We start from the raw sequence: 25,332 nt of genomic DNA, 5'->3' as shown, positions 1-25,332 counted from the left end.
ATCTCGTATCATTGCCACTATGATACCATCTCGTATCATTGCTACTATGATACCATCTCGTATCATTGCTACTATGGTACCATCTCGTATCATTGCCACTATGATACCATCTTGTATCATTGCTACTATGATACCGTCTTGTATCATCGCTGATATGATACGATCTCGTATCATTGCTAATATGATACCATCTCGTATAATTGCTACTATGATACCATATCGTATCATTGCCACTATGGTACCACCTCGTATCATTGCTATTATGATACCGTCTTGTATCATTGCTACTATGATACCATCTCGTATCATTGCTACTATGACACCATTTCGTATAATTGCCAATATGATACCATCTCGTATCATTTCTACTATGATACCATCTCGTATCATTGCCACTATGGTAGCATCTCGTATCATTGCTACTATGATACCATCTCGTATCATTGCTACTATGATACCATCTCGTATCATTGCCACTATGATACCATCTCGTATCATTGCTTCTATGATACCATCTCGTATCATTGCCACAATAATACCATCTCGTATCATAGCTACTATGGTACCATCTCGTATCATTGCCACTATGATACCATCTCGTATCATTGCCACTATGTTACCATCTCGTATCATTGCCACTATGATACCATCTCGTATCATAGCTCATATGATACCATCTCGTATCATTGCCACTATAATACCATCTCGTATCATAGCTACTATGGTACCATCTCGTATCATTGCCACTATGATACCATCTCGTATCATTGCCACTATGATACCATCTCGTATCATTGCCACTATGATACCATCTCGTATCATAGCTCCTATGTTACCATCTCGTATCATTGCCACTATGATACCATCTCGTATCATTGCTACTAAGATACCATCTCGTATCATTGCCACTATGATACCGTCTCGTATAATAGCTACTATGATACCATCTCGTATCATTGCTACTATGATACCATCTCGTATCATTGCCACTATGATACCATCTCGTATCATTGCTACTATGATACCATCTCGTATCATTGCTACTATAGTACCATCTCGTATCATTGCCACTATGATACCATCTTGTATCATTACTACTATGATACCATCTCGTATCATTGCTACTATGATACCATCTCGTATCATTGCTACTATGGTACCATCTCGTATCATTGCCACAATGATACCATCTTGTATCATTGCTACTATGATACCATCTCGTATCATTGCTACTATAATACTATCTCGTATCATTGCTACTATGATACCATCTCGTATCATTGCTACTATGATACCATCTCGTATCATTGCTACTATGATACCATCTCGTATCATTGCCACTATGGTACCATCTCGTATCATTGCTACTATGATATCATCTCGTATCATTGCTACTATGGTACCATCTCGTATTTTTGCCACTATGATACCATCTTTTATCATTACTACTATGATACCATCTCGTATCTTTGCTACCCTGATACCATCTCGTATCATTGCTACTATGGTACCATCTCGTATCATTGCCACTATGATACCATCTTGTATCATTACTACTATGATACCACCTCGTATCATTGCTACTATGATACGATCTCGTATCATTAATACTATGATACCATCTCGTATCATTGCCACTATGGTACCATCTCGTATCATTGCTACTATGATACCGTCTTGTATCATTGCTAATATGATACCATCTCGTATCATTGCTACTATGATACCATCTCGTATCATTGCTACTATGATACCATCTCGTATCATTGCTGCTATGATACCGTCTTGTATCATTGCTACTATGATACCATCTCGTATCATTGCTACTATGATACCATCTCGTATCATTGCTACTATGATACCGTATCGTATCATTGCTACTATGATACCGTCTTGTATCATCGCTGCTATGATACGATCTCGTATCATTGCTACTATGATACCATCTCGTATCATTGCTACTATGATACCATATCGTATCATTGCCACTATGGTACCACCTCGTATCATTGCTACTATGATACCGTCATGTATCATTGCTACTATGATACCATCTCGTATCATTGCTACTATGACACCATTTCGTATAATTGCCACTATGATACCATCTCGTATTATTTCTACTATGATACCATCTCGTATCATTGCCACTATGGTACCATCTCGTATCATTGCTACTATGATACCATCTCGTATCATTGCTACTATGATACCATCTCGTATCATTGCCACTATGATACCATCTCTTATCATTGCTACTATGATACCATCTCGTATCATTGCCACTATAATACCATCTCCTATCACAGCTACTATGGTACCATCTCGTATCATTGCCACTATGATACCATCTCGTATCATTGCCACTATGATACCATCTCTTATCATTGCCACTATGATACCATCTCGTATCATAGCTCCTAAGATACCATCTGGTATCATTGCCACTATGATACCATCTCGTATCATTGCTACTATGATACCATCTCGTATCATTGCTACTATGATACCATATCGTATCATTGCCACTATGGTACCACCTCGTATCATTGCTACTATGATACCGTCATGTATCATTGCTACTATGATACCATCTCGTATCATGGCTACTATGACACCATTTCGTATAATTGCCACTATGATACCATCTCGTATTATTTCTACTATGATACCATCTCGTATCATTGCCACTATGGTACCATCTCGTATCATTGCTACTATGATACCATCTCGTATCATTGCTACTATGATACCATCTGGTATCATTGCCACTATGATACCATCTCGTATCATTGCTACTATGATACCATCTCGTATCATTGCCACTATAATACCATCTCGTATCATAGCTACTATGGTACCATCTCGTATCATTGCCACTATGATACCATCTCGTATCATTGCCACTATGATACCATCTTTTATCATTGCCACTATGATACCATCTCGTATCATAACTCCTAAGATACCATCTGGTATCATTGCCACTATGATACCATCTCGTATCATTGCTACTATGATAACATCTCGTATCATTGCCACTATAATACCATCTCGTATCATAGCTACTATGGTACCATCTCGTATCATTGCCACTATGATGCCATCTCGTATCATTGCCACTATGATACCATCTCGTATCATTGCCACTATGATACCATCTCGTATCATAGCTCCCATGATACCATCTCGTATCATTGCCACTATGATACCATCTCGTATCATTGCTACTAAGATACCATCTCGTATCATTGCCACTATGATACCATCTCGTATCATAGCTACTATGATACCATCTCGTATCATTGCTACTATGATACCATCTCGTATCATTGTCACTATGGTACCATCTCGTATCATTGCTACTATGATACCATCTCGTATCATTGCTACTATGGTACCCTCTCGTATCATTGCCACTATGATACCATCTTGTATCATTGCTACTATGATACCATCTCGTATCATTGCTACTATGATACCATCTCGTATCATTGCCACTATGGTACCATCTCATTGGTACTATGATACCGTCTTGTATCATTGCTACTATGATACCATCTTGTATCATTGCTGATATGACACCATCTCGTATCATTGCTACTATGATACCATCTCGTATCATTGCTAATATGATACCATCTCGTATCATTGCCACTATGGTACCATCTCGTATCATTGCTACAATGATACCATCTCGTATCATTGCTACTATCATACCATCTCGTATCATTGCTACTATGATACCATCTCGGATAATTGCCACTATGGTACCATCTCGTATCATTGCCACTATGATACCATCTCGTATCATTGCCACTATGATACCATCTCGTATCATTGCCACTATGATACCATCTCGTATCATAGCTCCTATGTTACCATCTCGTATCATTGCCACTATGATACCATCTCGTATCATTGCTACTAAGATACCATCTCGTATCATTGCCACTATGATACCGTCTCGTATAATAGCTACTATGATACCATCTCGTATCATTGCTACTATGATACCATCTCGTATCATTGCCACTATGATACCATCTCCTATCATTGCTACTATGATACCATCTCGTATCATTGCTACTATAGTACCATCTCGTATCATTGCCACTATGATACCATCTTGTATCATTACTACTATGATACCATCTCGTATCATTGCTACTATGATACCATCTCGTATCATTGCTACTATGGTACCATCTCGTATCATTGCCACTATGATACCATCTTGTATCATTGCTACTATGATACCATCTCGTATCATTGCTACTATAATACTATCTCGTATCATTGCTACTATGATACCATCTCGTATCATTGCTACTATGATACCATCTCGTATCATTGCTACTATGATACCATCTCGTATCATTGCCACTATGGTACCATCTCGTATCATTGCTACTATGATATCATCTCGTATCATTGCTACTATGGTACCATCTCGTATTTTTGCCACTATGATACCATCTTTTATCATTACTACTATGATACCATCTCGTATCTTTGCTACCCTGATACCATCTCGTATCATTGCTACTATGGTACCATCTCGTATCATTGCCACTATGATACCATCTTGTATCATTACTACTATGATACCACCTCGTATCATTGCTACTATGATACGATCTCGTATCATTAATACTATGATACCATCTCGTATCATTGCCACTATGGTACCATCTCGTATCATTGCTACTATGATACCGTCTTGTATCATTGCTAATATGATACCATCTCGTATCATTGCTACTATGATACCATCTCGTATCATTGCTACTATGATACCATCTCGTATCATTGCTGCTATGATACCGTCTTGTATCATTGCTACTATGATACCATCTCGTATCATTGCTACTATGATACCATCTCGTATCATTGCTACTATGATACCGTATCGTATCATTGCTACTATGATACCGTCTTGTATCATCGCTGCTATGATACGATCTCGTATCATTGCTACTATGATACCATCTCGTATCATTGCTACTATGATACCATATCGTATCATTGCCACTATGGTACCACCTCGTATCATTGCTACTATGATACCGTCATGTATCATTGCTACTATGATACCATCTCGTATCATTGCTACTATGACACCATTTCGTATAATTGCCACTATGATACCATCTCGTATTATTTCTACTATGATACCATCTCGTATCATTGCCACTATGGTACCATCTCGTATCATTGCTACTATGATACCATCTCGTATCATTGCTACTATGATACCATCTCGTATCATTGCCACTATGATACCATCTCTTATCATTGCTACTATGATACCATCTCGTATCATTGCCACTATAATACCATCTCCTATCACAGCTACTATGGTACCATCTCGTATCATTGCCACTATGATACCATCTCGTATCATTGCCACTATGATACCATCTCTTATCATTGCCACTATGATACCATCTCGTATCATAGCTCCTAAGATACCATCTGGTATCATTGCCACTATGATACCATCTCGTATCATTGCTACTATGATACCATCTCGTATCATTGCTACTATGATACCATATCGTATCATTGCCACTATGGTACCACCTCGTATCATTGCTACTATGATACCGTCATGTATCATTGCTACTATGATACCATCTCGTATCATTGCTACTATGACACCATTTCGTATAATTGCCACTATGATACCATCTCGTACTATTTCTAATATGATACCATCTCGTATCATTGCCACTATGGTACCATCTCGTATCATTGCTACTATGATACCATCTCGTATCATTGCTACTATGATACCATCTCGTATCATTGCCACTATGATACCATCTCGTATCATTGCTACTATGATATCATCTCGTATCATTGCCACTATAATACCATCTCGTATCATAGCTACTATGGTACCATCTCGTATCATGGCCACTATGATACCATCTCGTATCATTGCCACTATGATACCATCTCTTATCATTGCCACTATGATACCATCTCGTATCATAACTCCTAAGATACCATCTGGTATCATTGCCACTATGATACCATCTCGTATCATTGCTACTATGATAACATCTCGTATCATTGCCACTATAATACCATCTCGTATCATAGCTACTATGGTACCATCTCGTATCATTGCCACTATGATGCCATCTCGTATCATTGCCACTATGATACCATCTCGTATCATTGCCACTATGATACCATCTCGTATCATAGCTCCCATGATACCATCTCGTATCATTGCCACTATGATACCATCTCGTATCATTGCTACTAAGATACCATCTCGTATCATTGCCACTATGATACCATCTCGTATCATAGCTACTATGATACCATCTCGTATCATTGCTACTATGATACCATCTCGTATCAATGTCACTATGGTACCATCTCGTATCATTGCTACTATGATACCATCTCGTATCATTGCTACTATGGTACCCTCTCGTATCATTGCCACTATGATACCATCTTGTATCATTGCTACTATGATACCATCTCGTATCATTGCTACTATGATACCATCTCGTATCATTGCCACTATGGTACCATCTCATTGGTACTATGATACCGTCTTGTATCATTGCTACTATGATACCATCTTGTATCATTGCTGATATGACACCATCTCGTATCATTGCTACTATGATACCAACTCGTATCATTGCTAATATGATACCATCTCGTATCATTGCCACTATGGTACCATCTCGTATCATTGCTAGTATGATACCATCTCGTATCATTGCTACTATGATACCATCTCGTACCATTGCCACTATGATACCATCTCGTATCATTGCTACTACGATACCATCTCGTATCATTGCCACTATAATACCATCTCGTATCATAGCTACTATGGTACCATCTCGTATCATTGCCACTATGATACCATCTTGTATCATTGCCACTATGATACCATCTCGTATCATTGCCACTATGATACTATCTCGTATCACAGCTCCTATGATACCATCTCGAATCAATGCCACTATGATACCGTCTCGTATCATTGCTACTAAGATACCATCTCGTATCATTGCCACTATGATACCATCTCGTATCATAGCTACTATGACACCATCTCGTATCATTGCTACTATGATACCATCTCGTATCATTGCCACTAAGGTACCATCTCGTATCATTGCTACTATGATACCATCTCGTACCATTGCTACTATGGTACCATCTCGTGTCATTGCCACTATGATACCATCTTGTATCATTACTACTACGATACCATCTCGTATCATTGCTACTATGATACCATCTCGTATCATTGCTACTATGGTACCATCTCGTATCATTGCCACTATGATACCATCTTGTATCATTGCTACTATGATATCATCTCGTATCTTTGCTACTATGATACCATCTCGTATCATTGCCACTATGATACCATCTCTTATCATTGCTACTATGATACCATCTCGTATCATTGCCACTATGGTACCATCTCGTATCATTGCTACTATGATACCATCTCGTATCATTGCTACTATGGTACCATCTCGTATCATTGCCACTATGATACCATATTGTATCATTGCTACTATGATACCATCTCGTATCATTGCTATTATGATACCATCTCGTATCATTGCCACTATGATACCATCTCGTATCATTGCTACTATGATACCATCTCGTATCATTGCTACTATGATACCATCTCGTATCATTGCCACTATGATACAATCTTGTATCATTACTACTGTGATACCATCTCGTATCATTGCTACTATGATACCATCTCGTATCATTGCTACTATGGTACCATCTCGTATCACTGCTACTATGATACCATCTCGTATCATTGCTACTATGATACCATCTCGTATCATTGCCACTATGGTACCATCTCGTATCATTGCTACTATGATACCATCTCGTATCATTGCTACTATGGTACCATCTCGTATCATTGCCACTATGATACTATCTCTTATCATTGCTACTAAGATACCATCTCGTATCATTGCCACTATGATACCATCTCGTATCATAGCTAATATGATACCATCTCGTATCATAGCTAATATGATACCATCTCGTATCATTGCTACTATGATACCATCTCGTATCATTGCCACTATGATACCATCTCGTATCATTGCTACTATGATACCATCTCGTATCATTGCCACTATGATACAATCTTGTATCATTACTACTATGATACCATCTTGTATCATTGCTACTATGATAACATCTCGTATCATTGCTACTATGGTACCATCTCGTATCATTGCTACTATGATACCATCTCGTATCATTGCTACTATGATACCATCTCGTATCATTGCTACTAAGATACCATCTCGTATCATTGCTACTATGATACCATCTCGTATCATAGCTAATATGATACCATCTCGTATCATTGCTACTATGATACCATCGCGTATCATTGCCACTATGGTACCATCTCGTATCATTGCTACTATGATACTATCTCGTATCATTGCTACTATGATACCATCTCGTATCATTGCTGCTATGATACCGTCTTGTATCATTGCTACTATGATACCATCTCGTATCATTGCTACTATGGTACCATCTCGTATCATTGCTACTATGATACCATCTCGTATCATTGTTACTATGGTACCATCTCGTATCATTGCCACTATGATACCATCTCTTATCATTGCTACTAAGATACCATCTCGTATCATTGCCACTACGATACCATCTCGTATCATAGCTAATATGATACCATCTCGTATCATTGCTACTATGATACCATCTCGTATCATTGCTACTATGATACCATCTCGTATCATTAACGTTTAGCAGTGTGTTAATATGTGATGTTAACGTTTCGCAGTGTGTTTACATGTGATGTTAACGTTTAGCAGTGTGTTAATATGTAATGTTAACGTTTAGCAGTGTGTTAATATGTAATGTTAACGTTTAGCAGTGTGTTAATATGTAATGTTAACGTTTAGCAGTGTGTTAATATGTAATGTTAACGTTTAGCAGTGTGTTAATATGTAATGTTAACGTTTAGCAGTGTGTTAATATGTGATGTTAACGTTTAGCAGTGTGTTAATATGTAATGTTAACGTTTAGCAGTGTGTTAATATGTAATGTTAACGTTTAGCAGTGTGTTAATATGTAATGTTAACGTTTAGCAGTGTGTTAATATGTAATGTTAACGTTTAGCAGTGTGTTAATATGTAATGTTAACGTTTAGAAGTGTGTTAATATGTAATGTTAACGTTTAGCAGTGTGTTAATATGTAATGTAAACGTTTAGCAGTGTGTTAATATGTAATGTTAACGTTTAGCAGTGTGTTAGTATGTAATCTTAACGTTTAGCAGTGTGTTAATATGTAATGTAAACGTTTAGCAGTGTGTTAATATGTAACGTTAACGTTTAGCAGTGTGTTAATACGTAATGTTAACGTTTAGCAGTGTGTTAATATGTAATGTTAACGTTTAGCAGTGTTTTAATATGTAATGTTAACGTTTAGCAGTGTGTTAATATGTAATGTAAACGTTTAGCAGTGTGTTAATACGTAATGTTAACGTTTAGCAGTGTGTTAATATGTAATGTTAACGTTTAGCTGTGTGTTAATATGTAATGTTAACGTTTAGCAGTGTGTTAATATGTAATGTTAACGTTTAGCAGTGTGTTAATATGTAATGTTACCGTTTAGCAGTGTGTTAATATGTAACGTAAACGTTTAGCAGTGTGTTAATATGTAATGTTAACGTTTAGCAGTGTGTTAATACGTAATGTTAACGTTTAGCGGTGTGTTAATATGTAACGTTAACGTTTAGCAGTGTGTTAATACGTAATGTTAACGTTTAGCAGTGTGTTAATATGTAATGTTAACGTTTAGCAGTGTGTTAATATGTAATGTTAACGTTTAGCAGTGTGTTAATACGTAATGTTAACGTTTAGCAGTGTGTTGATATGTAATGTTAACGTTTAGCAGTGTGTTAATATGTAATGTTAACGTTTAGCAGTGTGTTAATATGTAATGTTAACGTTTAGCAGTGTGTTAATATGTAATGTTAACGTTTAGCAGTGTGTTAATATGTAATGTTAACGTTTAGCAGTGTGTTAATATGTATGTTAACGTTTAGCAGTGTGTTAATATGTATGTTAACGTTTAGCAGTGTGTTAATATGTAATGTTAACGTTTAGCAGTGTGTTAATATGTAATGTTAACGTTTAGCAGTGTGTTAATATGTAATGTTAACGTTTAGCAGTGTGTTAATATGTAATGTTAACGTTTAGCAGTGTGTTAATATGTAATGTTAACGTTTAGCAGTGTGTTAATATGTAATGTTAACGTTTAGCAGTGTGTTAGTATGTAATGTCAACGTTTAGCAGTGTGTTAATATGTAATGTCAACGTTTAGCAGTGTGTTAATATGTAATGTTAACGTTTAGCAGTGTGTTAATATGTGATGTTAACGTTTAGCAGTGTGTTAATATGTAATGTTAACGTTTAGCAGTGTGTTAATATGTAATGTTAACGTTTAGCAGTGTGTTAATATGTGATGTTAACGTTTAGCAGTGTGTTAATATGTAATGTTAACGTTTAGCAGTGTGTTAATATGTAATGTTAACGTTTAGCAGTGTGTTAATATGTAATGTTAACGTTTAGCAGTGTGTTAATATGTAATGTTAACGTTTAGAAGTGTGTTAATATGTAATCTTAACGTTTAGCAGTGTGTTAATATGTAATCTTAACGTTTAGCAGTGTGTTAATATGTAATCTTAACGTTTAGCAGTGTGTTAATATGTAATGTAAACGTTTAGCAGTGTGTTAATATGTAACGTTAACGTTTAGCAGTGTGTTAATACGTAATGTTAACGTTTAGCAGTGTGTTAATATGCAATGTTAACGTTTAGCAGTGTTTTAATATGTAATGTTAACGTTTAGCAGTGTGTTAATATGTAATGTTAACGTTTAGCAGTGTGTTAATATGTAATGTTAACGTTTAGCAGTGTGTTAATATGTAATGTTAACGTTTAGAAGTGTGTTAATATGTAATCTTAACGTTTAGCAGTGTGTTAATATGTAATCTTAACGTTTAGCAGTGTGTTAATATGTAATCTTAACGTTTAGCAGTGTGTTAATATGTAATGTAAACGTTTAGCAGTGTGTTAATATGTAACGTTAACGTTTAGCAGTGTGTTAATACGTAATGTTAACGTTTAGCAGTGTGTTAATATGCAATGTTAACGTTTAGCAGTGTTTTAATATGTAATGTTAACGTTTAGCTGTGTGTTAATATGTAATGTAAACGTTTAGCAGTGTGTTAATACGTAATGTTAACGTTTAGCAGTGTGTTAATATGTAATGTTAACGTTTAGCTGTGTGTTAATATGTAATGTTAACGTTTAGCAGTGTGTTAATATGTAATGTTAACGTTTAGCAGTGTGTTAATATGTAATGTTAACGTTTAGCAGTGTGTTAATATGTAATGTTAACGTTTAGCAGTGTGTTAATATGTAATGTTAACGTTTAGCAGTGTGTTAATATGTAATATTAACGTTTAGCAGTGTGTTAATATGTAATGTTAACGTTTAGCAGTGTGTTAATATGTAATGTTAACGTTTAGCAGTGTGTTAATATGTAATGTTAACGTTTAGCAGTATGTTAATATGTAATGTTAACGTTTAGCAGTGTGTTAATATGTAATGTTAACGTTTAGCAGTGTGTTAATATGTAATGTTAACGTTTAGCAGTGTGTTAATATGTAATGTTAACGTTTAGCAGTGTGTTAATATGTAATGTTAACGTTTAGCAGTGTGTTAATATGTAATGTTAACGTTTAGCAGTGTGTTAATATGTAATGTTAACGTTTAGCAGTGTGTTAATATGTAATGTTAACGTTCAGCAGTGTGTTAATATGTAATGTTAACGTTCAGCAGTGTGTTAATATGTGATGTTAACGTTTAGCAGTGTGTTAATATGTAATGTTAACGTTTAGCAGTGTGTTAATATGTAATGTTAACGTTTAGCAGTATGTTAATATGTAATGTTAACGTTTAGCAGTGTGTTAATATGTAATGTTAACGTTTAGCAGTGTGTTAATGTGTAATGTTAACGTTTAGCAGTGTGTTAATGTGTAATGTTAACGTTTAGCAGTGTGTTAATATGTAATGTCAACGTTTAGCAGTGTGTTAATATGTAATGTTAACGTTTAGCAGTGTGTTAATATGTAATGTTAACGTTTAGCAGTGTGTTAATATGTAATGTTAACGTTTAGCAGTGTGTTAATATGTAATGTTAACGTTTAGCAGTGTGTTAATATGTAATGTTAACGTTTAGCAGTGTGTTAATATGTAATGTTAACGTTCAGCAGTGTGTTAATATGTGATGTTATCGTTTAGCAGTGTGTTAATATGTAATGTTAACGTTTAGCAGTGTGTTAATATGTAATGTTAACGTTTAGCAGTGTGTTAATATGTAATGTTAACGTTTAGCAGTGTGTTAATATGTAATGTTAACGTTTAGCAGTGTGTTAATATGTAATGTTAACGTTTAGAAGTGTGTTAATATGTAATGTTAACGTTTAGCAGTGTGTTAATATGTAATCTTAACGTTTAGCAGTGTGTTAATATGTAATCTTAACGTTTAGCAGTGTGTTAATATGTAATGTAAACGTTTAGCAGTGTGTTAATATGTAACGTTAACGTTTAGCAGTGTGTTAATACGTAATGTTAACGTTTAGCAGTGTGTTAATATGTAATGTTAACGTTTAGCAGTGTTTTAATATGTAATGTTAACGTTTAGCAGTGTGTTAATATGTAATGTAAACGTTTAGCAGTGTGTTAATACGTAATGTTAACGTTTAGCAGTGTGTTAATATGTAATGTTAACGTTTAGCTGTGTGTTAATATGTAATGTTAACGTTTAGCAGTGTGTTAATATGTAATGTTAACGTTTAGCAGTGTGTTAATATGTAATGTAAACGTTTAGCAGTGTGTTAATATGTAATGTTAACGTTTAGCAGTGTGTTAATACGTAATGTTAACGTTTAGCGGTGTGTTAATATGTAACGTTAACGTTTAGCAGTGTGTTAATACGTAATGTTAACGTTTAGCAGTGTGTTAATATGTAATCTTAACGTTTAGCAGTGTGTTAATATGTAATGTTAACGTTTAGCAGTGTGTTAATATGTAATGTTAACGTTTAGCAGTGTGTTAATATGTAATGTTAACGTTTAGCAGTGTGTTAATATGTAATGTTAACGTTTAGCAGTGTGTTAATATGTAATGTTAACGTTTAGCAGTGTGTTAATATGTAATGTTAACGTTTAGCAGTGTGTTAATATGTAATGTTAACGTTTAGCAGTGTGTTAATATGTAATGTCAACGTTTAGCAGTGTGTTAATATGTAATGTTAACGTTTAGCAGTGTGTTAATATGTAATGTTAACGTTTAGCAGTGTGTTAATATGTAATGTTAACGTTTAGCAGTGTGTTAGTATGTAATATTCATGAGTTGTATAGTATGTAGAATGATAAAAATAAAATATGATTAAATCACTCAAGTTGTTTGGTCTACCTGTTGGACAATTAAGTATTTAGTCGAAGACTCTGATCACTAACATTTCACTGACATTGCATTGTCATTTGAGTTTCCATTTCATCCTTGAGAGATTCTGTTATTTTAACACCCTATTTTGCGCACAAGGTGGACTTAATACACTTTTTTTTAACTTAAACTTACACCATAGCTTGAGACGCACTTTAAGGAGTAAACTGGATGGGTATTCTTGTTTTTGTTTTTCCCACGTATATTTACCCCTGATTACGCGTTTTACCTTTCAATGTTACATACCATAATCGTATCCATTCCCTACCATCCCAGTAATTCTCGGCAGTACCTGTGTGGTTCGAATCCCATGAACTACTCCCTAAGTTAAGCGACAATTACATTATGTACACTCAAGGCTGAATTCAAACTGAGAAACAACACAAATTATTGTGAGGCTTGTGGAAGTAATCGTCCACGCCGGCACAAGGCCTTTGTCGAATATAGATGTTATACTGCCCTCTGTCGGTAAGAAATATATAGCAGATTTCAATAGACACACTGAAGTTGTATTTAACATCACAATGTCTGGGTATCTTAGTCGATCTTGCCGGACATTGTCAAAATCAATAACAAAAATTAATCTGAAACACATCTACTGACTGGAGACATGATGTTTGGTTGATATCAGCCACTTTTACGCCTGACCGATCGACGAAAACACACTTAAGTAGGAGTTGAAGCACCTAGATGTCGTCATTGGACACCCCGTCCTCCATCGTCATAACACGGTTCTACACGAATGGCTGTAGTGACGTTTTTTCTTATCAACCGAAACAATATGTTGAGCCACCGCAGACAACTTGGGAAATCTGTAGAACTTGAAATAACGTTCCATTATACCTTGCTGATGAGAGGGGGGTTAAAGCGCAAATTGACGAGGAGTATTGAGTAGAGTACAGATACGTTGTTAACACGCTGAAGAGCAGTCGACGTACAACAAATTGGTTATGCATCAATCAGCGTGGCAGTGGAAAGCCGAGATTACGTGTAATGTTACCTTCGAGGAAATTTCCTACTACGAGAAGTACGAGACGGATTGCCGGAGTTAAAATCAAATCACACCCATGAGAACTCTCTCCTATAAAAACTCTCTAGAATTAATTTACCGAAGATGGACTGCTCGTTTGCCTTCTCCATGGTGACAAACCTTACCACTCCCGTGTTCGTGGTAAATCGTACCTGGTGCTAGTTACACGTCCCACTGGACTGTGGATATGAGTGTTTAGATAGCGAATATCGTCATACGAGGGGATTTGGCAAGCTAGTGCTTTGCTTTGATTTGCTCGTTTTGAAACTGAAAGATAATTATCAAAACATATATCTATTCGCATGAAAAAAGAGAGTTGGAAATACAATTGACAAGAAACTTCATCATTGTCTCAAAGTTCTACCCAGTGTAGGCAGCCGTGCAGAGACTTTACTAGAATGTCCATCAGTTCCATGTTGATAGAAAACAATTGTTCACATCACAGACATGAATCAATACATTGAGAACTAAGCTATAGAAAAGGGTTGCACAGAAAACCCTTAGTTATTAAAATGGGACCATTTATCGTAATAAGTCCATCTAACCACTCGCCTATATTATGCATGTTTATGTATATTTGAACCACTTATTTTAACAGGAAAAAGACAAATGCTCTGCGACTCGATCGCCAACCATGGATGAAGCCCAGGCGTCCCCCCTGAATTGACTCGTATGCCGGATTGCAAATGGAAACGACAGCCTGATATTCACCAGTTTAATGGGCACTAGAACTGTTTACACGATTAAACAATAACATTTAATCATATATATTAGAATTCCAATTAACCCGGTCAAATATGACCCTTCAATGGGAGGACTTTTCTCTCTCGGAAACGAGGCCCAATATCGCTATAGTATAATGAGACAGCACAATACGTGTCTCAAACCGGTGTAAAGTAGAACCACTGCCAGAAAATAATTAGCATTATCTTATCACATAATTGTTTGTGTAATCTCATGAATACTAATTGTGGATGACTCTATCATAATATTATAACAACCACCGACATCATCGTGACCAGTACGAGAGATGTACCAGTACGGGAACGTCAGTATTATTCTCTCGCTACAGCGCCATTTACGCATTTTAGAGAAACATAGCTCTATCCCAATTAAATCATGGTGCACTTACTATGTACGCTTAGAGTTCTAGAAAATGTAACTGGAACGAACCTTTGAACTTTAAATCAGTATTTTGAAAACATACTCTGTGATATTGTAAACCCCGCATTTCAATCCATACGTCGGGTCCACACCAAAACAGTATGCACTAGCATGCAAATATTACTTTAATTTTCATGTTGTAAAAACATAGAATTGAAAACTGACAAGTGCTGGAACGTCTAATGTGACTTTTAGCTGAATTAATGTCAGGAAAAAAATATATTCTTCATTTTACTTATTACGTTGGTTACTCGAATTTTTCTAAAACTATTTTGTCGACGAATGCTCGTTGTTATAGTGGTGTGTAACCTATATTTATCATTCGTTATGACGTTGTGGGCGCACTTTACATTCTGAAATAATTCCATGCGACGAGGCGGCATGACTTGTTTTAGATGTATATTTATTGCAAACTTATAAGTACACACAATCTATTGGGTATAAAAAAATAGGATTCTTAAAAATTATAATACGTGGTTTAATAAAATGTTTTGTTTAATCTCATAGAACAACTGTCAATGAAAAAGTATTTCTTTTTGTAGTAAAAAGATCTGTTTAATTTTTTCATATATCATAAGGTCGAATTTTAGCGCTTTAATGACGCCAGAATCTGCCCAGAGACGAGATTTGAGTTCGTCCACAACTTCTCCACGAGAACGATTTCTTTCGTCTGTCTCTAGATGGCGCTCTTTTTCAGCGTCGTATTGATGGTAGTTTTTCCACTTCCCGGAACACATTCGGTAAAATGGGTATTTGTACGCATGTTCAAGCAACTTTAACGTCATGTCCATCTCTTCCGTGATGCCAACTACAGCAAACCACTTTTCTAAATTGTCTAAAACGTGGTCGAGAACAGCGTACTTGTTCTCGTCTGAAGACAATGCCGAGCTCAACACCAACTCATTTCGATACCAGCAGTTGGTGTGTAGGGCTGCTTTTTTGGAGTCACCCGGCTTCAACAACTTTGAAACCATGTTATCATAGAGTTTTGAACAAAAGTCGGGATTATAAAGTAATTGTCTAAAGAAAAAACTTCCTTGATGGACAGCCCACTCATTGACGCTCAATTCTGAAGCATTTCTTACCTGACATTGAGGTTCCATATAGCGTATTTTACAAAACTCATACGAAGATATAACGCGTTCGAGCGGGTCGCGCATAATAGTAAAATAAGAACACGGGTGACTCGTAAAGTCACAGATTCTGAAAGTATGTCCACCGAAGTAAAACTTTTCTAACGATGATTTCTTATTTCTGAACCCGCCACGTAGCCGCATAGTGGCGTAATAACTGGCGGCGTTGCCGTTCCATATCAAACTTGGTTGCTTTACACGGAATCTCGACGATATTTGACGCATACATTCTTTAATAGTTGTTCCACCCGATTTTTGATTGTGAAGAAAAGCGATTGTACCTTGCTGGTAATGTGTATCCGGACACCATGAAGAGCTGACGTCTGGAGATTGTTTTCTTTTTCTGGTGTAAAAATTTGGTAAGAAATTCCGTCGCATTATCCAGGGTAATGACAAAGTTACATCGCTGTTTTGGGTTTGATTATTTTTCTTATCGTTCTTGTTACTCACATGGCGGTGTGAACTTCTTGTGACTTGATTCCTGTTCCCGAGAGATCAGACGATAAAATAGTTAATAGCACAACGATAAAAATCCTCCGTTTTTTACATTGTAAAATTCTTTCGCTGTTTTTGAGAAAAATACAGTATGTTTACAAAGTAATGAGAATATAGCAAATAATATTTAGTCTTTAATATTCTCGTGTAATCAATAATTATGATAATTATTATTGATGTGCATATCAAATTCAATTCGTCATGAGTTATTCTAAGTATATTTGACAATTCTGTATTCAAAATCAGTTGTTTTCACTTTTTTCCACACAAAAAAATTTCAAAACGGAAAGTATTATTTTATGTTTATTGCACTTATTGTTGCCTTTATAAATGTTGTACGAAAATTGTGAGCATTTTTAATCAAAAATCCAGTGTAAATGAAAATGAATCACATTAGAATCTATACTACCTAAAAAAAACATGTTCACTACATTGCCATGAAGTCTGAGACAGTTCGCTAAAGGCACCACGTGCACCATTTGTAGTTCAAATAAAAGCAGCGCCCTCAACAAAGTTGACAATAAATTCACCATATCCACTATGTCAAGCGTGTTGTTTCACTGACAGCTGTTCGTAATACGTTCGTTTACTCATTTTCCGTTAAATGTGACTGGTTTGTGCTTGTTGCACTTGCTGGCGATACCATGGATCACCATGTTGTTACCGTTCTGCGCATGTGCAGCATTGAAATAGCAACAACACGCGCGCGCAAGTGTTGTCTGTTAAAAAGAAAATATATTTAAAGGGCGGTGGTCGTCGCGCCACGCATGCGCGAGATATGGGACTCATATAAACAGAGATGGCGACTTTGACTGTTGCGCAGATCAACGAGTACAAACTGAGACGTTACTAAGCTTTAATTATGTATTTTTTTTGGTGATTGTAAGGTATCGACTGAGTTCCCGGCGGTCATATTCGTACTCGACGATCACCGCGCGACGAGCGTGTTTAATGGAAATCAGAGTCGAGATGTCAAACTTATATACGCACGTTTTGTAGCAGGCTATATATAGACGAGGTTTTTGTTTCGTTTTATATAGTGGGCGATATTCAACATTGGCTCGGTAGAGGTAAAGCGTTTTTTTACAACCACGATGTCGCCTGATAATACAATATATCTTAATCATGCCCGAATTTACGAAGAGTTGTGCATTGCGCAGACTCAGTCTGACATAAAACCAGCGTAAATATATCACTACAGTATCTGTACGATATAGTTTTGTTTATCAACCAACATTACGAGTCTTACCTGCCGTGTTTCTGACGTAGAACAACATCGATCAGCCAAATCAACATCAAGAGAACAGCAAACCTTTTCATACATTTGATTATTTTCATTTTCGGGATAAAATCCCAATCTGTACATCATCATCAATGACGATAGGAGTGACCTGTAAACAACAGCGTATGACGTAGTGATCTGCCATATATAATGTATGCAAAATGGCCTAACAGCTGTGTGCAGACAACAATGTAACATCTGCAAGAGAATTACGCACGCTCTTTTTCGGTGATTTTGTTGTTGTTATAATATTCTAATTGGATTTTTTATGAATTGAACAGAACAGTTATGAGTTATGTAAACTCTTTCAAATCATTCCTAATACCGCAATGTTCCGAAAGGACGTGGACGTCACAGGTACGGTCATATAAAGAATCCACATTAACAAAATGAAAATTCTAAATCTCTGAATTAATTTAAAATAAAACATTAGAATCGTTTTGAAAATACCCTTGGTGTGTGCACGCCTAATCCACATCAACGTGTCACCAGTTGACGATGTAAATCTTAGCGCAGTGTAACATGGTATACCCACAGTACAGCCTGTTACCAATGACGCCGGGATTCTTAAATTGTGGTGAGCACAATTAACGTTCAATTATATTTGCACGTTAGTTTTTGTGTCTGGTAAATTGCAATTGCATGGTATACGAGGAAGTGGCGTGATAGAAGGCAAGTATTCACTGAAGAATCATTGTAGTGTCAACTGTGTTGTATAAATGAATGGGGAAGAGAGAACCATCACGAGTACAGATAATCCTACACCAGATTTACCAGATTATCAGCGTGTGATCATAGTATCCGTGGCATACGCAGGCAATGTGTGTGAAACAAATAATATCAAATAATTACTTTCTCATAAGATACTAATTTCACGTATTTAGCGGGGTTGAGGGATTTACAGCTTATGAAACACGACACGAGCAGTACAAGACACTTCATTCTAACTCTAAAATACATTGTGTTTGCTATACATCTCTGGTATGTGTTTCATTACTAAACAGTGTATGTTACATCGCGCATGATTAACTATTTATCCTGCATTTTAATATTTATCAAACATGTGTTATATGTGTTCACTGAGTAGTCATACTTTTTATATTCGATAATCGATTATATTGCTAAAACCACCCAACATACAAGTAAATCAATACCGCATTGAAAACAATGTTCAAGTATTGACCTGAGAAGTTGCGAATATTTTATTTCAACGGTGTTGTGTTTTGTAATATTCTACGGTTGGGTTGAAAGCAACCATTCCGTAAATCTTTGCACAATAGATGCGAATAGCAAATGATCTAATAATTAAAAAAAAAAACATGACTACATTACAACCAGTCCAACAGCTGTGCTGAATTGAAGCTTACTGAGTAATTTAATTCTGTTGCAGACACGTTTTCATCGTTGAAGTTCGTTCACGATGCCGCGCAATTTGACGTCATTTCTACTGAAAAAAGTTGTTTTTCCTGTTACGTTATGTTGGTTTCTTCTCTGGGGACTGAAATTATGGGGAGATTTAAAAGGAAACTCGCTTTCTTTAGACCGTTTACAAAGAGACAACGAACTTGTGGCGTATGATTATCTTCTATCTGAATACCCGTGGATTAAACGCGGCTCTTGCATTCCAAACTATTATACTCGTGTACCAATGTGGATGAGGAAGGAAATAGGAAAAACTGCAGTGGTATATGTTCACCAGTACAAGGCCGGAGGAACGACAATGAAGACATGTATGAAAAAGGTTTCTGACGACATAAACCTGCAACCTATGCAGCAGTGGTCATTTCCTCGGGCTTTTTATGGATATGGTCATTGGCCACGTGGTATTCTGAGAGGGAGACAACATCTGCATGCGGGGGGCTGGACCTTTGGAGTTTGTAACCACATAGACAAACCTTGCTCTTATTTTACAATATTACGTGATCCGTACGACCTTATGGTGTCGCTCTACCTCGAATACTTCACTGGGTTACCCGTGAAAAAGAAAGACGGGGTGCCCCATACAAGTATTACCATAAATAAATGGGCAAAATCGAAAGGAAGTCACTTCTTCCACCAGTTGTTTACCGATATGAGTATTTGTTATTTACCAAGGTTTAACAGTCCAGGATATAGAGATTTTATTCATGAACAAGATCATCCAACGCTGAGATATGAAGCGGGAGCCGATCTCTCAAGTGAAGAATATAGATGTTGGAAATTTCAACGATTATATATGGAGTATCATTTAAATGTGACTGAGAAAATTCACCTGCTACGTTATTTTCTCGATAATATGGAAAATTGGTTTACTGTAATTGGAATAGTAGAACAGATGGATATGACTTTTACACTACTCGAAGACGCCTATAAACTTCCATTCCGAGACAACTGTTTGAGTCCAGACAATACCATATGGAAACTCAACCTTGTAGAGTCAAAGATGTCATCTGACCCCGAGCAGAACCTTGCTACCATAGCTAAACTCAAACGATCTTTGCTCAATGACAAGGGTGTGCGAGATGCATTGTTCTATGATATTCAATTATATAACAAAGCTAGAGAAATATTTGCTAAACAAGTAGAAATTTATCAGAATAATCACCCAGTTGTTCGTAAAGTTTTCAAACCAATAATTTGAGATAGTATGCATTGCATTTATTGATACTAGTAAGTTGTTTGAACTAGTTAGTCAGAGACTTGGACTAGTTAGTAAGAGACGTGGACTAGTTAGTAAGAGACGTGGACTAGTTAGTCAGAGACGTAGACTAGTTAGTCAGAAACTTGGACTAGTTAGTCAGAAACGTGGACTAATTAGTCAGAGACTTGGACTAGTTAGTCAGAAACGTGGACTAGTTAGTCAGAGACGTAGACTAGTTAGTCAGAGACGTGGACTAGTTAGTCATAGACGTGAACTAGTTAGTCAGAGACGTGGACTAGTTAGTCATAGACGTAGACTAGTTAGTCAGAGACGTGGACTAGTTAGTCAGAGACGTGAACTAGTTAGTCAGAGACGTGGACTAGTTAGTCAGAGACGTGGACTAGTTAGTCAGAGACTTGGACTAGTTAGTCAGAGACGTGGACTAGTTAGTCAGAGACGTGAACTAGTTAGTCATAGACGTGGACTAGTTAGTCAGAGACGTGAACTAGTTAGTCAGAGACGTGAACTAGTTAGTCAGAGACGTGGACTAGTTAGTCAGAGACGTGGACTAGTTAGTCAGAGACTTGGACTAGTTAGTCATAGACGTGGACTAGTTAGTCAGAGACTTGGACTAGTTAGTCAGAGACGTGGACTAGTTAGTCATAGACGTGGACTAGTTAGTCAGAGACGTGAACTAGTTAGTCAGAGACCTGAACTAGTTAGTCAGAGACGTGGACTAGTTAGTCAGAGACGTGAACTAGTTAGTCATAGACGTGGACTAGTTAGTCAGAGACGTGAACTAGTTAGTCAGAGACGTGAACTAGTTAGTCAGAAACGTGGACTAGTTAGCAAGAGACCTGAACTAGTTAGTCAGAGACGTGAACTAGTTAGTCAGAGACGTGAACTAGTTAGTCAGAAACGTGGACTAGTTAGCAAGAGACCTGGACTAGTTAGTCAGAGACGTGAACTAGTTAGTCAGAAACGTGGACTAGTTAGCAAGAGATCTGGACTAGTTAGTCAGAGACGTGGACCAGTTAGCAAGAGATCTGGACTAGTTAGTCAGAGACGTGGACTAGTTAGTCATAGACGTGGAGTAGTTAGTCAGAGACGTGAACTAGTTAGTCAGAGACGTGGACTAGTTAGTCAGAGACGTGGACTAGTTAGTCATAGACGTGGAGTAGTTAGTCAGAGACGTGGACTAGTTAGTCAGAGACGTAGACTAGTTAGTCATAGACGTGGACTAGTTAGTCATAGACGTGGACTAGTTAGTCATAGACGTGAACTAGTTAGTCAGAGACGTGAACTAGTTAGTCAGAGACGTGAACTAGTTAGTCAGAAACGTGGACTAGTTAGCAAGAGACCTGGACTAGTTAGTCAGAGACGTGGACTAGTTAGTCAGAGACGTGGACTAGTTAGTCATAGACGTGGAGTAGTTAGTCAGAGACGTGGACTAGTTAGTCAGAGACGTAGACTAGTTAGTCATAGACGTGGACTAGTTAGTCATAGACGTGGACTAGTTAGTCATAGACGTGAACTAGTTAGTCAGAGACGTGGACTAGTTAGTCAGAGACGTGAACTAGTTAGTCATAGACGTGGACTAGTTAGTCAGAGACGTGAACTAGTTAGTCAGAGACGTGAACTAGTTAGTCAGAGACGTGAACTAGTTAGTCAGAAACGTGGACTAGTTAGCAAGAGACCTGGACTAGTTAGTCAGAGACGTGAACTAGTTAGTCAGAAACGTGGACTAGTTAGCAAGAGACCTGGACTAGTTAGTCAGAGACGTGAACTAGTTAGTCAGAAACGTGGACTAGTTAGCAAGAGACGTGAACTAGTTAGTCATAGACGTGAACTAGTTAGCAAGAGACGTGAACTAGTTAGTCATAGACGTGAACTAGTTAGTCAGAGACGTGAACTAGTTAGTCAGAGACGTGAACTAGTTAGTCAGAAACGTGGACTAGTTAGCAAGAGACCTGGACTAGTTAGTCAGAGACGTAGACTAGTTAGTCAGAGACGTGGACCAGTTAGCAAGAGATCTGGACTAGTTAGTCATAGACGTGGACTAGTTAGTCAGAGACGTGAACTAGTTAGTCAGAGACGTGGACTAGTTAGTCAGAGACGTGGACTAGTTAGTCAGAGACCTGAACTAGTTAGTCAGAGACGTGGACTAGTTAGTCAGAGACGTGAACTAGTTAGTAAGAGACCATGACTAGTTAGTAAGATACGTGGACTAGTTGTAAAATAAGTTGACTAGTTAGTCAGAGACTTGGACTAGTTAGCAAGAGACGTGGACTAGTTAGCAAGAGACATGGACTAGTTAGTCAGAGACCTGGACTAGTTAGCAAGAAGCATGGGCTAGTTAACAAGAGCCGTGTAAAAAAATGGACTAATGATAATTTATTAGTTATTTTTTCAACTTATTATGAGTAGTAGTTTCATTTTTCAATGTAAATTACAAACTAATCTAAACGAATAGTAATAGTAATGACTTTGGAGAACATTTCAGTTATATAAAAATGTTGGTTTTCAATGAAAACGATATTGCATAGAACAAACATGGCTGGGCACATTTTTGTTAACAGTGCAATTGCATATAGGTTAATATCATGTTGTTTTGTGCATTCCAAAATTCCAGGCACATCGGGAACTAAATTTGAAGCTTATTTGATACATTTAGTATATAATAAAAACGAATATATCAAAATTATTTTGTTTGTTCGTTTGTTTGTTTGTTTTTTCTACCGGTGTATCTGTTTGGTGACATACGAACCACAATACATATTACAATGAAAGAGCATCGCTCACAAATAGCATGTTACCTTCATATCAGTACAAATAAAAGAGCAAATCCCACCAGACAAACAGTCCAACATGACGAATGGGCAACCTATAATTGTTTAAATAAGAATATGCACATTTGGCTCCACACGTGACACCCAACATATATCAATCTAAGTCATAATTACCTGGTGTTCCACATGATGATGATGCAAGTGGTTCTCAGTTCTCATATTTGTAATCGTACTACTTTATCATTCCTTGACATGACAAATGGACCGAGAAGAAAAAAATCAATACGGAGAGTGTTGAATATTTCTGTAAATGTGTTGACAATTCATGATTGTTTAATTAGAATAGTTAAACGGTCGGGTATAATGCACAACATTTATTTCGAACCAGTGACCAAAACAAGTCCACAAATCACTCGCTCACTTGGCAGACACATTTACAGATCTACAAATTACTGGAGTAGACTGTCCTCTGTGGACCATCGTAACTTATTTAACAGGATAGTCATAATACTATGTTAGCTAATAAATCACCAGGACCTGATGGATTGCCTGGCGAGTATTTTAAATCTTCTGTAAATATGCTATTGCCATACCTACACGTCTTGTTCAATAAGATCTTTGATTCTGGCGAAATACCAGCTGACTGGTCAAATGCAATCATTATACCTATATATAAAAAGGGGTCGAGGGTTGATCCAGGGAGCTATAGGGCAATTTCACTACTTGATATTTTTGGGAAAATTTTTACGTCAATTCTTAATGTACGTTTAAACTTTTGGGCAGATGCTTTGGGGAAAATAAACGAAGAACAGGCGGGTTTTCGTCATGGATACTCTACAACTGACAACATATTTATCCTTCAGGCAATTGTTCAAAAATATATAACCAAAAAACGGGGAAAATTATACTGCGCTTTCGTGGATTTCTCCAAAGCATTTGATAATGTAGAGAGACAACGTCTTTGGTATGTCCTACTTAAAGGGGGAGTAAATGGAAAGATGTTTAAGGTATTACATAATATCTATGCAAATGTTAAATCATGTGTCACAACTTTAACCGGATATACTGAATACTTTCAGTGTCCTATGGGTGTTCGCCAGGGTTGTATGTTAAGCCCATTTCTGTTCTCCTTCTTTATCAATGAATTATGTAATGAGCTGAATAATTCGGAGCAGCACGGTGTTCAATTATCTCCTGATTTAATTGAATTATTCTGTCTTCTATTTGCGGATGACG

General features: G+C 36.8%; 2 protein-coding genes across 2 annotated transcripts; one reads left to right on the top strand and one right to left on the bottom strand.

The window, feature by feature from the left end:
* Positions 1-16,163: 16,163 nt before the first annotated feature.
* LOC144349991 (uncharacterized) lies at positions 16,164-19,181 on the bottom strand. Its single transcript, XM_085504797.1, has 3 exons — positions 19,138-19,181; positions 18,655-18,796; positions 16,164-17,391 (listed from the first exon to the last, which is right to left on the bottom strand). Exons 2-3 carry the CDS (start codon positions 18,741-18,743, stop codon positions 16,293-16,295), a joined length of 1,188 nt encoding a protein of 395 aa, XP_085360923.1. The 5' UTR covers positions 18,744-18,796; positions 19,138-19,181; the 3' UTR covers positions 16,164-16,292.
* Positions 19,182-19,246: 65 nt separating this feature from the next.
* Positions 19,247-21,705, top strand: LOC144349992 (uncharacterized). The gene is made up of 2 exons (XM_085504796.1): positions 19,247-19,359; positions 20,078-21,705. The coding sequence occupies exon 2, from the start codon at positions 20,108-20,110 to the stop codon at positions 21,305-21,307; it is 1,200 nt and encodes a 399-aa protein (XP_085360922.1). The 5' UTR covers positions 19,247-19,359; positions 20,078-20,107; the 3' UTR covers positions 21,308-21,705.
* The last annotated feature ends 3,627 nt before the right edge of the window (positions 21,706-25,332 follow it).

This window comes from Saccoglossus kowalevskii, chromosome 10, assembly GCF_978046115.1.
Source record: "Saccoglossus kowalevskii chromosome 10, keSacKowa6.1, whole genome shotgun sequence".
NCBI lineage: Eukaryota > Metazoa > Hemichordata > Enteropneusta > Harrimaniidae > Saccoglossus > Saccoglossus kowalevskii.
The sequence above is the reverse complement of the archived record's forward strand: the minus strand, read 5'-3'. Positions and strand labels throughout refer to the sequence as shown.

Bases quoted from the DNA above. Each gene is read 5' to 3' on its own strand.
- LOC144349992 (XM_085504796.1), top strand. From the start codon at position 20,108: ATGCCGCGCAATTTGACGTCATTTCTACTGAAAAAAGTTGTTTTTCCT.
- LOC144349991 (XM_085504797.1), bottom strand. From the start codon at position 18,743: ATGAAAATAATCAAATGTATGAAAAGGTTTGCTGTTCTCTTGATGTTG. The intron at 17,392-18,654 runs GTAAGACTCGTA...TCTCGGGAACAG, and splicing joins CTACGTCAGAAACACGGCAG to GAATCAAGTCACAAGAAGTT.